Source organism: Gadus macrocephalus, chromosome 7 (genome assembly GCF_031168955.1).
Source record: "Gadus macrocephalus chromosome 7, ASM3116895v1".
NCBI classification, from domain to species: Eukaryota; Metazoa; Chordata; class Actinopteri; order Gadiformes; family Gadidae; genus Gadus; species Gadus macrocephalus.
Genome location: NC_082388.1, coordinates 25,452,653 through 25,468,269, shown reverse-complemented (window position 1 = coordinate 25,468,269; position 15,617 = coordinate 25,452,653). Strand labels below are relative to the sequence as shown.

Below are 15,617 nucleotides of genomic sequence, written 5' to 3'. Positions count from 1 at the left end.
GCACCATAACAATAGACAACACATTAAGAGAGAGAGAGAGAGCGAGAGAGAGAGACTGAGAGAGGGGGTTGGAAGATGGCGGAGGACGATTTGTCAGATGTTGTAGGTGGTCCTGAAGAGATGGGTTTTAAGATGAAACATGTTCCCTGATGCACGCGGCATGGAGCTGGACGAACGGCCTGGCATTTGGATCAGGAGGTAGAGCGGGTTGGCTGGTAACCGGAAGCGGTTGCTAGTTCGATCCCCAGCTCCTCCTAGCTGAGTGTCGAGGTGTCCCTGAGCGAGGCATCTCACCCTGACTGCTCCCGACGAGCTGGCTGTCGCCCTGCGTGGCTGACACCGCCGGCGGTGTGTGAGTGTGTGTGTGTGTGTGTGTGTGAGTGTGTGTATGAATGGGTGAATGTGGGGCGATATTGTAAAGCGCTTTGAGTGGCCACTGGTTAGAAAAGCATTGTATAAATGCAGTTCGTTTATCGTTTACAAACCGAACAAACCTGTGTAGGTGGACCTCAGTCTTGTTTACCGCCCCCTGGTAAACTGACTGGGTACTAATCAGCCCAACGTGGGTCTTATTCAGCTCGCCAACAGCTGGTACCACTAATCATTTAAATGGGCTTTGTTAAGCTAGCTAAGCCCGCCAATCGTCAACCAATAATCACTCCAAACAGCAGCCCTAGTTCTGCTAGTTTAATTTAGTTAGCGTCCCTAGTGCCAGCAACGCTAACGTTAAAGAGGTATAACAATGTAAAGCCCCCTCTGTGCTGCTAGCTATGGGAGCTAACTAAAGAGGTATAACAATGTAAATCCCCCTCTGTGCTGCTAGCTACAGGAGCTAACTAAAGAGGTATAACAATGTAAATCCCCCTCTGTGCTGCTAGCTACAGGAGCTAACTAAAGAGGTATAACAATGTAAAGCCCCCTCTGTGCTGCTAGCTACAGGAGCTAACTAAAGAGGTATAACAATGTAAATCCCCCTCTGTGCCGCTAGCTACGGGAGCTAACTAAAGAGGTATAACAATGTAAATCCCCCTCTGTGCTGCTAGCTACAGGAGCTAACTAAAGAGGTATAACAATGTAAAGCCCCCCCTGTGCTGCTAGCTACGGGAGCTAACTAAAGAGGTATAACAATGTAAATCCCCCTCTGTGCCGCTAGCTACGGGAGCTAACTCTAAAGAGGTATAACAATGTAAATCCCCCTCTGTGCTGCTAGCTACAGGAGCTAACTAAAGAGGTATAACAATGTAAATCCCCCTCTGTGCTGCTAGCTACGGGAGCTAACTCTAAAGAGGTATAACAATGTAAATCCCCCTCTGTGCTGCTAGCTACGGGAGCTAACTCTAAAGAGGTATAACAATGTAAATCCCCCTCTGTGCTGCTAGCTACAGGAGCTAACTCTAAAGAGGTATAACAATGTAAATCCCCCTCTGTGCTGCTAGCTACGGGAGCTAACTCTAAAGAGGTATAACAATGTAAATCCCCCTCTGTGCTGCTAGCTACGGGAGCTATGACGACCTGGAGAGTCGGGGCCCACTGGAGGGCCAGGTCCAGATGGAGGGCCAGGTCCAGATGGAAGGGCGGGTCCAGATGGAGTCCACGGGCCTGGGCAACGGAGGGGAGTACGGGCTGAGCGAGGAGGAGGAGGACGAGGAGGACGAGGAGGAGGAGGCCCGGAGGAGGGGCGTCCCGGCCGTGCTGTCGGCCGTTCAGCTGAGCGAGGACGAGGAGAGCGAGGAGTTCCACTCCATCGGAGGAGACAGTGACATGGACTCTGACAACTAGCCCCCCGTCAGCCCGCTCGCGCTCTCATGGTTCCCCTTTTTTAAAAAAATGTGGCCGAAGGAATTTGCATTAAGGCGTTGTATAGTTTGAGCTTTTATTGCATCACTCGTTGTTTTATGAAAAGAAAGCGCTGCAGTTTGAACGCGGCTACAGAAAGTGTTGCGTTTAAAGCGTTGACCATGTTGACTCGAGAAGAAAACTATTACGTTGTACACCAAGCTAAATGTACATAGCGCTTGTTCGTGTGCTTTTCAGCGACCTCTCAATTTACTCATTTGACCTTTTCTACACTTTGTATATAAAATGTAATAAAATTTGATCACAGGTCAACTTCGAGGCTCTTTCTTGTTTCGCTTCAGGAACTCAACCATAAGTTCTGTTCTGACGGATGTACCTCAGAGTTTACACTGTTTACAGGTCTGTGGATCTACGTCAGTGTTAACGCTGCTTACAGGTCAGGTCTGGATCTACGTCAGTCAACAGTTTACGAAGTTAACAGTTAACAAAGTTTACAGTTGACCCATGTTAAGACAGTTTGCAAAGATTCTGTTTACAGTTTACCAGGTTGTTTATTGCTGGCGACGTTTCAAAGCCAAAAATATGCAATGACATGCAGTGATCTAACCAACCACACCTAAACCAGCGCAACAACAACCATGACTGCATGTGATCACAAAAACTGTTCCACATCGTGTTTGAACCCCAGCTTCAGTCCAGGTTCCTCCTCATCAGGTTTGAACCCCCAGCTTCAGTCCAGGTTCCTGATCATGTCTGAACCCAAGCTTCAGTCCAGGTTCTCCTCGTGTGTGAACCCCACCCTCAGTACATGTTCCTCATGTCTGAACCCCACCCTCAGTCCAGGTTCTCCTCGTGTGTGAACCCCAGCCTCAGTCCAGGTTCTCCTCATGTCTGAACCCCAGCCTCAGTCCATGTTCCTCCCGCTCTACCGCTGGACCGAGCTCCGGTTCCACCGCCAGTCCACCACAGACAGCCGAGCCGGAGCGGAGAACGCCCGACCATGTCCAGACGCGTGAGTGGAGGGGTGAGGGTGAGCTGACGGGGGAGTGGAGGGGTGAGGGTGAGTGGTGGGGGTGGGGTGGGGGTGAGGAGAGGATGACACCCGACCAGGCCTAGACGGGTGAGTGGAGGGGTGAGGGTGAGGACCCCCTGGGGAGAGGGGCGGGGTCCTGGTGGACCTGGAGAGGCGTCTCGAGGCGGTGGACCCCTGATGGACAGGAGACCCGTCTGGGAGGGGCAGCAGCTGGTTAGTAATGTTACTAACATGTTGTACTATATAGTGTGTGGGTTACTAACATGTTGTACTATATACTGTAGTGTGTAGGTTAGTATGTTACTAACATGTTGTACTATATACTGTGTAGGTTACTAACATGTTGTACTATATACTGTAGTGTGTAGGTTAGTATGTTACTAACATGTTGTACTATATAGTGTGTAGGTTAGTATGTTACTAACATGTTGTACTATATACTGTGTAGGTTACTAACATGTTCTACTATATACTGTGAAGGCTAATATTACTAACATGTTGTACTATATACTGTGTAGGTTAGTATGTTAATAACATGTTGTACTATATACTGTGTAAGTAAGTATGTTATACACATGTTGTACTATATAGTGTGTAGCTTAGAATGTTACTAACATGTTGATATACATACTGTGCAGGTTACTAACATGCTGTACTATATACTGTAGTGTGTAGGTTAGTATGTTACTAACATGTTGTACTATATACTGTGTAGGTTAGTATGTTATTCACATGTTGTGCTATATAGTGTGGTCATTCAGGATTATAAATCCAATATGTAGGTTAGAACATAGTGTAATAATCAACACCCATGTTAATATTTCAAAGATTAATGTTTTTGTTTGCAGACTTTATAAAAACAGCAATATGTCACTCGCACACAGGGCCAACGGATGAATATTACGATATATATATGTGGTATTATATTATTATTATTGGTATGATGTACAATATGCAATACCGTAGTTGGAGGAATAACTACCTGATTGACGCCTGGCTCTGGGGGGAGGAGTTAGGCACTGGGCCTCCAGGTGGGCGTGGCCAGAGTGGGCGTGGCCAGAGTCTGAGCCCTCCAGACTGCGGCTCTTCCTGACAGCCTGCAGGGAGCGCAGACTGGTCCTCAGCAGGGGGGCGGGGCCTCCGTCGCCGGCGGTAACGGCTGCTTCTACACACACACACACACACACACACACACACACACACACACACACACACACACACACACACACACACACACACACACAGACAGCTCTTAATGTAGTAGGGTTATTATATATATATATATTATGTTTGTATTATTATACATGATTAATAATTTAACCTTTCAAGTCGGTGGTGGTGCATACCTTTACTCTGAAGGAGAGCTAAGGGGTGTCCACCTTTACTCTGAAGGACAGCTAAGGGGTGAGTACCTTTACTCTGAAGGAGAGCTAAGGGGTGCGCACCTTTACTCTGAAGGAGAGCTAAGGGGTGCGCACCTTTACTCTGAAGGAGAGCTAAGGGGTGCGTACCTTTACTCTGAAGGAGAGCTAAGGGGTGCGTGCCTTTACTCTGAAGGACAGCTAAGGGGTGCGTGCCTTTACTCTGAAGGGCAGCTAAGGGGTGCGTGCCTTTACTCTGAAGGGCAGCTAAGGGGTGCGTGCCTTTACTCTGAAGGACAGCTAAGGTTTGCGTGCCTTTACTCTGAAGGACAGCTAAGGGGTGGGTACCTTTACTCTGAAGGACAGCTAAGGGGTGGGTACCTTTACTCTGAAGGAGAGCCAGCAGCTTGAGCTCAGTGACTCTGTGCTGGAGCTTCCTCAGCTGGGGACGCCTGTGATTGGCCGAGGGTCTAGAGTAGGGCGGGGGCCCCCAGGAGGGGGGTGCGGGGGGCCCCCAGGAGGGGGGTGCGGGGGGCCACCAGGCGTTCCCCAGGGGGTCCAGGTGGCTGATGTCCCCCAGCGCGTAGCCGGGGTGCTCCCCACGCAGACCTGACAGGAGGATGTCATCAATCAATCAAACTTTAGAGAGAGAGAGAGAGAGAGAGAGATGTAGTAGAGGAACAGCCCTGATGGAGGTAAGGATGAGGTGTGTACTCACTAGCCTCCTGTTCCCGGGCCAACACCTGGAGATCCGTCGGCTGCTGGGATCTGTAGTCCTTTGGTGTGGACTCCTCTGATCTGTAGTCCTTCTGTTTAAAGGCCTGGGATCTGAAGTCTTCCAGTCTGTAGTCCGAGCTGTCCCAGTCGCCCCTGTGGTGGGCTGAGAGAGAAAACATTGTGTTGTGATCAGCAGTTCAGAGGATGAACGTTCATCCAAACCAAGGTGGTTGTCTGATATTTCTTTCCTTGTTTCTTAAACAACCAGAGTCCCAGATTAGCTACGATGTTTAATAGATTCATTGAATAGAGTTATTCTGAGACCTTGTGTTGATGTCTGACTGGACGTCTGCCAGTCGTAGACCGTGCTGCTGGGCCGCCCCCTGGTGGACGAGATGTGTACTGCTCTGAACTCTAAGGAACCGAGACACCAAACAGAATATGACTTTAACTTCCTTAACCTTTGATTTGTTTCCTGTTACCGTCATGTTCGTCCATTCAGCACCATCACCTTCTAAAAAAAAATGAGGTTTTTGGGGGGGTCTGTAAAGCCTGTTGACCCTGCAAGTTTCCTAATAAAATGAGATTTGTCTTACTATTGTCCAGGATGTTGTTGAGGACTCTACAGGCGGCCTCCATATCAGGACTAGGGTGGTCCAGGACCCTCCGCGACCAGCTCAGAGCCGCCACACTGGGGTCCCCCACCTCGTCCTGGTCCGACTGCTGCTGGGGAGACTCATAGAGCCTGCACGAGCAAACACTCAATACTCACTATCAGAAGTCCATCAGAACACTCTTTACTCACTAGTGAACTCCATCAGAAAACACTCTTTACTCACTAGTGAACTCCATCAGAAAACACTCTTTATTCACTAGTGAACTCCATCAGAAAACACTCTTTACTCACTAGTGAACTCCATCAGAAAACACTCTTTATTCACTAGTGAACTCCATCAGAAAACACTCTTTACTCACTAGTCCACTATCAGAACACTCTTTACTCACTAGTCCAGTATCAGAACACTCTTTACTCACTAGTCCAGTATCAGAACACTCTTTACTCACTAGTCCAGTATCAGAACACTCCTTACTCACTAGTGCAGTATCAGAACACTCCTTACTCACTAGTCCAGTATCAGAACACTCTTTACTCACTAGTGCAGTATCAGAACACTCTTTACTCACTAGTCCAGTATCAGAACACTCTTTACTCACTAGTGCAGTATCAGAACACTCCTTACTCACTAGTGCAGTATCAGAACACTCCTTACTCACTAGTCCAGTATCAGAACACTCTTTACTCACTAGTCCACTATCAGAACACTCCTTACTCACTAGTGCAGTATCAGAACACTCCTTACTCACTAGTGCAGTATCAGAACACTCCTTACTCACTAGAGCACCATCGGGACCTACCATCGGGTGTCGTCCCGGCCCTCCTGCTCCTCCTCCAGGACCTCCAGAGCGTCCAGGGGGCCGGGCTGCTCCGCCACAGACCCCCTGGCGGTCCCCCAGGGGGGGGAGCCCGGGTCCTGGTCGCAGGTCGCACCATCGCTCCCCTCGTCCATCCAGACCAGCCGGTACGGGATCGGGAGGCTCCTGGCTCCCGCGGTGAAATCTTCATCCTCATCCTCTTCATCCTCATCCTCGTCATCCTCCTCTTCGTCCTCGCTGGGAGGCAGCAGGAAGCTGTGGCGGGCCCCGGGCTCCGAGGGGCGGCCGCAGAGGCTCTGGTTCCAGTCGGTCATGGTCGGACCCTCCGTCTGGTTCTCAAAGATCTGGCTCCAGTCCTCAAACTCCAGGTCACAGCGGCTGTGGTCCGCCCACAACGTGGGCGCCAGGACCGACATGCTGACCAGGAGGAGGGCGAGGGCGGCGGCAGCAGACCCACGTCCCTCCTGGTCCCTCCTGGTCCCTCCTGGTCCCTCCTGGTCCCTCCTGGTCCCTCCTGGTCTCTTCTGGTCCTTCTTTGTCTCTCCCAGTCTCTCACGATCTCCCCTGGTCACTCCCGGTCTCTCCCGGTCTCCCCTGGTCACTACTGGTCCTTCTTTGTCTCCCCCGGTCTCTCCAGGTCTCTCCCGTTCTCTCCCGCTCCCTCCCGGTCTCTCCCGGTCTCTCCCGGTCTCTCCCGGTCTCTCCCGGTCCCTCCCGGTCCCTCCTGGTCTCTCCGGAGCTCCGCCGTGAGTCTCTTCTCAGACCCACGGAGACAGCAGCTGTCTGGGGCTGAGCAGCTTGGGACTCTAAGGAGCCATCAGGAGAACTGAAGGAGACATCAAGAGCTAAGAGGATTAACAGACGAGATGCCGCTAAAAATAAGAGCTAATGGAGAAGTGTGTGTGTGTGTGTGTGTGTGTGTGTGTGTGTGTGTGTGTGTGTGTGTGTGTGTGTGTGTGTGTGTGTGTGTGTGTGTGTGTGTGTGTGTGTGTGTGTGTGTGTGTGTGTGTGTCCAAACTGATCACTTGTGAACCCCTGACACGACACCACCGACTGGAGTCCTTCCTTCAAAAGGATTCAGGACCCACAGAAAGACCTTATGAAAAACGAAGGTTTTGTATTATTTTCAGAACAATCTAAAACCGAAATGTATCAGGCATTCATCTCCATGAATGAAAAGGGAAAATAATCATGTTATACACAGAACGTGGTCGGGGTTAAAGAGATGTGTACTGCTTTGAACTCTGAGGAACCGAGACACCAAACAGTATATGACTTTAACTTCCTTAACCTTTGAATAGTTTCCTGCTACCGTTATATGTTCGTCCATTCAGCACCATCACCTTCCAAAAAAAAGGGAGGTTTTTGGGGGGTCTAACGGGGTAGGTCTGTAAAGCCTGTTGACCCTGCAAGTTTCCTAATAAAATGAGATCTGTCTTACTATTTTCCAGGTTGTAGTTGAGGACTCTACAGGCGGCCTCCATGTCAGGACTAGGGTGGTCCAGGACCCTCCTCGACCAGCTCAGAGCCGCCTCACTCTGAGCTGGTCGAGGAGAGACCCCGTTTGAGGAAGTCTGAATGCGCGTTGCCTCCTGTGGAAAGACGTGCAGGCCTACTGCCACCAGGGGGCGGCAGAGTAGAGCAGCTTCAGCAGACGGCCCACGGATTAACTTCGTTGTTGTGTAGCCTAGTGTCAATACATCAGATTAATCAATTTCAATTTATTGTCAATCCAAAGGAGCTTTATTGGCATGGACAATGAACATCTAAATGAGTCAGTATTTCTTTAGAGCCAAACTGTGATTATTTCTTCATAGCTATGAATCTGTCCCTTTCTCCATAGCTATGAGTCTGTACCTTTCTCTATGAATCTGTACCTCTGTCTATAGCTATGAGTCTGTACCTTTCTCTATAGCTATGAGTCTGTACCTCTCTCTATGAGTATGTACCTTTCTCTATAGCTATGAGTCTGTACCTCTCTCTATGAGTCTGTACCTTTCTTTATAGCTATGAGTCTGTACCTTTCTCTAATAGCTATGAGTCTGTACCTCTCTCTATGAATCTGTACCTTTCTCTATAGCTATGAGTCTGTACCTCTCTCTATGAGTCTGTACCTTTCTCTATAGCTATGAGTCTGTACCTCTCTCTATGAATCTGTCCCTTTCTCCATAGTTATGAGTCTGTACGACTGTACCTTTCTCTATGAGTCAGCACCTCTGTCTATAGCTATGAGTCTGTACCTCTCTATGAGTCAGCACCTCTGTCTATAGCTATGAGTCTGTACCTCTCTATGAGTCAGCACCTCTGTCTATAGCTATGAGTCTGTACCTCTCTATGAGTCAGCACCTCTGTCTATAGCTATGAGTCTGTCCCTTTCTCTATAGCTATGAGTCTGTACCTTTCTCTATAGCCGTGATTCTGTACCTCCGTCTGTAGCTATTGTTGAGCGAGGTATTAATCTTTAAACAGTGAGATATGGTTTTGCCTCACGCTGTTTCCCCCTCCCTGCCAGAGCCCTGCCTCTAGCCCCCACCTTTAGCTGATCTATGTGTATTAATCCTGTTATTAACCCCCCTCCCTGCCAGACATGGCTCTCTATCCCCCCACTACTCTTGAAGGGTTGATCCAATCCTTTACGTGTGATCGAATGTGTGCATATGTGTGTTCCCTTCCTCCTGTTCTCCTCCTCCCCCCTGACAGACCTCTGTCTCCAACCCAAACGGCCCCTCCCATGTCTCACAGCCCAACGAGAGATCCACAGGACCGGGGCCCATCTTATCCAGGTATCATACCCACCCTGCCAAATCTTCAGCCTATAGAGTGGATAGGCGGTTTGTGATTGGCTTGATTTGAATAAGGGTAACCCAATAGGAATCAGCGGGTTGCACCCCTTCGTATGATAACAGGTAATGATCGGAGGTAACTGAGATAATTATGTCCTATGTTTTCAAATGCTGTTGTATGTGAGGAATTTGGGAAGCATTAACACTGCAGCCTATCTGAAAGAAACAGACTTGGAAACCGCATGTTGATATGCTTACTTCTCAATTACGAGTCAAAGACACAAAGGTAAGAAACAAAGTACAGACTCGTAAAGGTACGGACCTTCACGAGTCTAGCTTTGCCTCTGTGAGTATACGGGTCTTTAGTAGTCTGTCCCTTTCTCTGAGTATACCTTTCTCTATGAGTCTGTAGGATTCTCCAGGGACGCTATTACGTTCCTGGCCTCAGTTTACCCTGTGGTCATCAGATAACGTTGATATTTACCGTCTCAGTGCAGGTGAGTTTATTATCCAACGTTCTAATGGGTTCAGAGAAACTATGTCGGAGATTTGATGCTGCCGTAGGCCTTCCATCCTCTCTACCTTCCTCTCTCTCTTCTTCTAATGGTCTCTTTACCTCTCTCTACCTCACTCTCTCTGTGTCTCTACTTCTAACTCTCTCTACCCCTCTCTCTCTCTCTCTACTACTGACACAGTTTATTTGCCCTAGATCTCTCCCACAAGATGAATCCCCATCTCACTCTCTCACACACACACACACACACACACACACACACACACACACACACACACACACACACACACACACACACACACACACACAACTACAACTACATGTTGCTTATCAACCTCCTGATGAACAACATGTGGTAAACATGGAGGTCAACCAGCTCACAGGTGGGCCTGATCAGGGAAGTCCTGCTCTAAACCAATAGGATCTCTGTGTTCGGCCTGGAACGGGATGCTCCGAATGAGCGTTATGGGCGAGAGAGAGGGGGGGGGGGGGGGGGACTTTAACGCCATGCGTTTAGCGGAGAGAGGAAGGATATCCGTATCCGTTACATGTTTCTGATATATTGCTTCATCCAATTATACGGTAAATTCCCTTTTTGTTTCTCTTTGTGACTTTGTTGTTCTTCTTGACTGGTTCTCGTTCTTCTTGCTCCGGGGACCGTTAACTGGGACTACACGGTTCCTACAGGAGACCGGAAATGGCTTTGCGGTAGACCGAGATAACGGTACAACCAAGGACCCTCGTTCATCCTCAGCAGGACCCGGCGGCATTAGGACCCAGCTGCCGCAGCAGCAGTCCTTTGTCTCTACCAGTCAGCGTCTCTCTCTCCTCCTCCTCCTCCTCCTCCCACCGTCTCCTCCTCTCCACTCTGCAAATCCGCAGTCCTCACTCCGTGTCTGTCCTCCCTCCGGTCCGCTGCAGTGTCGGCAGCATGGCGGTGAATCTCGGCAAGAACAGACTGGCTCTCCTCACGGCCTACCAGGATGTCATAGACGAGGCCTCGGACACCGACTGGTAAGACCCGCTCCTCCTCTCCCGGTCCTCCCGGTCCTCTCGCGCTCTGCTCTCGGGGGTATTGGACGCTGCGCGTGGAGGATGCACGCCCCCCCCCCCCCCACCCCGTCAGCATCCCTGCGGTGCAGAATAGACCGTTTTAAAACATTAATATCGGTCCTATTATTCAGAGGGTGAGTCGGGTCCTGCGGAGGGGAACTCTCCGGGTGCGTGTTGCGGTCAGAGGAGGACTTTTCTCTCCTCTCCGGGTACATCACGGAGTGATGGCGGAGCTTTGTGTGTCTGTGTGTCTGTGTGTTTGTGTGTTTGTGTGTGTGTGTGTGTGTGTGTGTGTGTGTGTGTGCGGGGGTCTGGCCGCCGGCCCGACACCTGGAGGAAGTGGTTCCGGTGTTCTGGGGCTCCGGGTCTGTGGGCTCTGGCTCCGATCCCGGGGCGAGAGGGAGTCCGTGGCCCCGCATAACGGAACTGACCGGGGCGAGGCCAGGGAGCTGTCAATCAGCCCGGAACTTGTGCTCCCTTAACTTCACCCCCCTCCCCCCCCCCCCCCCCCCCCCCCCCTCCTCTCTTCCCCATCCCCCTCTCTCCCATCCCTCTCCCCGGCGCTCTCTCTCTCTCCTCTAATGAAAGTAGTCCGGGGACCGGGGCTGTTAGGAACAGCGTTCGGGGGTCTCGCGCTCTGTCGGTGTGTCAGACACGGGGTACACCGGCTCGCGACGTCTTCGGCGGCTTTGTGTGCAGACGTTCACGTGGCCGCCAGCCCGGGCCCGCGCCTCGTCCCACCTGCTGGAGAATAAAGACGAGAGAACCGGGGAGACGTCGCGCAACGTCAGGGAGTCACGTATAACGGGACAAGCACATCTATCGCGATAGATTAGGGATGGGGGGGATTCAACCCCCAAGATAAATCACACCATTAAAGGTCGAACCTCTATGATCAGGTCCCGGGTGGTAACCCCACTGCAGTGAACCTCCGGTCGTTTGGGATTTGAGTTTTGTTTGTTTTTTAACCGTGAAATGTGAGGCCGGGCCATCTGTACCCAGCCGGTCGATATGTGGCGGTGATGACGTCACGTTGGCCTAAATATGTCGCGTCCTGACCTCCGTCGCGTCCGCCGGGTTGACAGACACACTGACGGCCGTCTGTGAAACCAATCTCCGCCTCAGATCAGTTCTGTATTCCGGCGGTTTTCAGAAGAGCGTTTTGTTTTAGCTGCAGTTTTGCTTCTCAGAGGGCTGGCTGAGTGTTGTTGACCACAGCTGTGGTAGAAGTGATGTAATCCTACATTGATTTTCTAAAGATGGATATGAACAAAAGGCCTTTAACAACAGCAGCAGTGGAGAGTTGATCTGTCCCCTCCGGGTCTGGTTCTGTTCAGGGTGTGTGTGTGTGTGTGTGTGTGTGTGTGTGTGTGTGTGTGTGTGTGTGTGTGTGTGTGTGTGTGTGTGTGTGTGTGTGTGTGTGTGTGTGTGTGTGTGTGTGGTGTGTTTATATTAATGATAAACTAAACACTGAACTCTGGCTGTCACCTCTCACCTTTGACCTGCTCTGGGTTGTTATGAAGTGATTATTCTGGAATTACAGAGGAGTGTGTGTGTGTGTCTGTGTGTGTGAGAGGGGGGGGGGGGGTGTGTGGCATGCCCTCATTTTTACACTTGAGGGGATTTAAACAAAGACTCCCCTAATACCCTAACCCCCATCTCTCACTATGACTATGTGTGCAATATCACTATCTCTATCACCACTCTATCACTCTCTCACTTCACTATCACTATCACTATTACTACTCTATCACTATCACTCTACTATCACTTTCACTATTACTACTCTTATCACTATCACTCTACTATCACTTTCACTATTACTACTCTTATCACTATCACTCTACTATCACTTTCACTATTACTACTCTATCACTAGTATCACTCTACTATCACTTTCACTATTACTACTCTTATCACTATCACTCTACTATCACTTTCACTATTACTACTCTATCACTAGTATCACTCTACTATCACTTTCACTATTACTACTCTATCACTAGTATCACTCTACTATCACTTTCACTATTACTACTCTATCACTAGTATCACTCTACTATCACTTTCACTATTACTACTCTATCACTAGTATCACTCTACTATCACTTTCACTATTACTACTCTATCACTAGTATCACTCTACTATCACTTTCACTATTACTACTCTATCACTAGTATCACTCTACTATCACTTTCACTATTACTACTCTATCACTAGTATCACTCTACTATCACTTTCACTATTACTACTCTATCACTAGTATCACTCTACTATCACTTTCACTATTACTACTCTATCACTAGTATCACTCTACTATCACTTTCACTATTACTACTCTATCACTAGTATCACTCTACTATCACTTTCACTACTCTTTCACTCCATCACTACACCATCACTCTACTATCACTATATCACTGTCACTATCACTCCATTTCTAAACTGTCACTCCATCACTATCACTAAGCTATCACATCACTATCTCTGCAGTATCACAATTACATCACTGTATCACTGCACTATCAATATAGTTCTACTCTATTTCACACTAAACCTACACTATCACACTATGACTTCACTGTAACCACACTTTCTGTCGGTCTAATCCCTCTCTCACTCTCTCTATTATATCGATTCATATTCCATATCATATCCATTTAGTATTAACAATCCACCATCCTTGATTTCTGAAATCATAGCATTTAAATAAGGAATCTTTTTATGAAGGCATAAATCAACCACCTCAACCATATCAACTATCAGCCATCTCCACCATGTAACACCTCAACCATATCAGCTATCACTGAATCCTTATTACATCATACCTTTCATACATAAGGTATTTGATGAGTAAGAATGTGTGTGTTCATGGAGAGGTGCTGAGTGAATCATTTCTACTCTTCATCACTTTGATGCCAGAGTGGGCGAGACACACACACACACACACACCACACACACGCACACACACACGCACACACACACACACACACACACACGGAGACACACACGGAGACACACTCACACACATAGAGACACACACACATAGAGACAAATACACACGCAAGCACGCACGCACGGCACACACACACATACATAGAGACACACATACATAGAGACACACACAAAACGTTTTAGCAGCTGTCCCTCCTGCTACTAGCATACCGTTAGCGAGATGAGCATCTGAAGCTAATTGGAGCTAAATTCAGTTAAATGTCCTTGGAGTCAAACTCTCTTAGTACCTGACATAGTACTGTAACACTATCCTGCTAATGTTATACAAAATATTACACAAATAAAAAATTATATGTGAATGTTTATGCAATCTTTCATGTAAACGGCGGTTAGGCCTCAGTCCAGCTGGAATGAGGAAGGTGTCACCAACGATGAGTAAACAGAAATCATCGATAATGCGCAGCGCCGCTCGCGGACCCGGCCTGCGAGTCCTTGCCCTCTGGAGTGTAAAACGTTGATCACTGATTAAAGGTATCGGTCAAATAGTCTCTGGACGTGACCTCTGACCCCACCGCTCCATGCTGATAGCATCAGCGCTGCGCTACCAGGTCAGAGACTAAAGTACACGTCCCGCTAGGTTAGCACTGCCGATAGCGTTTTCCAGGCTACTGCAGCTAACATGGCCTCAATAGCCTGGCTGTTATTGGTTGATTAGCTCTCTTTCTTTCTCTTTCTCTCTCTCTCCCTCTCTTTCTCTCTTTCTCTTTCTTTCTCTCTTTCTCTCTTTCTCTGTTTCTCGTTCTCTCTTTCTCTCTGTCTCTGTCTCTCTCATTCTTTCTCTCTCTTTGTTAGTAGGAGAATCGTGTGTTTCAGGGAACATCTGGGAATGTGCTCAGCAGTGGTCATGAACCTTCAGACATGAGAAGGAGAAAGAGATCCCATATGGAAACAGATGCTGCTGGTCAACACGCATCCATCATGTTTGGAATTATTATTTTCCTCCTGTTACATCCTCCTCCTCTTACCTCCTCCTCCTCCTTTTGCCTCCAACTCGTCCTCTGACCTCCTCCTCCTCCTCCTCCTCCTCATGCCTCCTTCTCTTCCTCTTCCCTCAACATCTTCCTCCTTCTCATACTTCCTTCTCCTCCCCTAACTCAACGTCCTCCTCCTCTTACATTCTCTTCCTCCTCCTCCTCTCTCTCAGCCTTTTCACCTGGTACTGTTGATCCTCCTTTCATGCTTCTTGTCTCCTCTCCTCCTCGACTGTCAGAGGGGGGAGGACAGGATCTCCCAATGGAGCAATGATTCATACACACACAGACACATGCACACACATACACAAAGACATATATACACACATACATACATACATACATACATACATACATACATACATACATAGACACATACATACATGTGTGTCTTTAATTCATTGAGAACACTATCACGTTTTCATTGAACCCCAAACTTAACGAGCAACAATGTTGTTGATGTTTTAAAACAGGACTCAATTAAATGTTCTTGATTCAACCTTTATTGAATTCTGAGGTTTGGCAAAGCTGCACTTTACCAAGGTCCTGAAAAGGTTTTTTTATTTGGCTCGAAGAGGAGAGACGCTTTTATCACGAGAATGAGTTTACCCTAGACATGGTACCCTGCCAAGTTGTCTCCTTTAAGAAACCCTGGGTGTGTGTGTGTGTGTTTGTGTGTGTATGTGGGTGTGTGTGTGTGTGTGTGTGTGTGTCTCTCTGTATTAGCGCATCTATTGCCATTCAACACACACACACACACACACACACACACACACACACACACACACACACACACACACACACACACACACACACTCCATTATGAAGTGATTTTTGATGTCATGTGACATGATGTCACAGCTGTGAATTATTTCTGGATAACAGGACGATTGCTCGCATCACTTAAGACCATCCTCCCCTCATCTCTCTTTTTCCTC

The 15,617-nt window shown here is 48.4% G+C and overlaps 2 protein-coding genes across 3 annotated transcripts in view; one reads left to right on the top strand and one right to left on the bottom strand.

Moving 5' to 3' along the window:
- The window catches only part of taf1 (TAF1 RNA polymerase II, TATA box binding protein (TBP)-associated factor), a 34,983-nt gene extending 32,874 nt beyond the window's left edge, over positions 1-2,109 (top strand). For both annotated transcript variants that reach the window (XM_060057629.1, XM_060057628.1), the window contains one exon: positions 1,494-2,109. In XM_060057629.1, coding sequence (XP_059913612.1) covers positions 1,494-1,779 — 286 coding nt within the window. In that variant the 3' untranslated portion in view covers positions 1,780-2,109. The remainder of the gene's footprint in view (positions 1-1,493) is intronic.
- A 427-nt stretch (positions 2,110-2,536) lies between these two features.
- Positions 2,537-7,454, bottom strand: LOC132462070 (SLAIN motif-containing protein-like). Its single transcript, XM_060057639.1, has 7 exons — positions 6,325-7,454; positions 5,505-5,653; positions 5,233-5,322; positions 4,910-5,071; positions 4,573-4,800; positions 3,813-3,995; positions 2,537-3,024 (listed from the first exon to the last, which is right to left on the bottom strand). Exons 1-7 carry the CDS (start codon positions 6,756-6,758, stop codon positions 2,723-2,725), a joined length of 1,548 nt encoding a protein of 515 aa, XP_059913622.1. The 5' UTR covers positions 6,759-7,454; the 3' UTR covers positions 2,537-2,722.
- Positions 7,455-15,617: the final 8,163 nt, after the last annotated feature.

Coding starts and splice junctions, on each gene's coding strand:
- LOC132462070 (XM_060057639.1), bottom strand. CDS start 6,758: ATGTCGGTCCTGGCGCCCACGTTGTGGGCGGACCACAGCCGCTGTGAC. Junction 5,072..5,232: donor CAGTCAGACATCAACACAAG/GTCTCAGAATAA, acceptor TTTCTCTCTCAG/CCCACCACAGGGGCGACTGG. Junction 3,025..3,812: donor CAGAGCCAGGCGTCAATCAG/GTAGTTATTCCT, acceptor TGCCCCTCCCAG/ACGGGTCTCCTGTCCATCAG.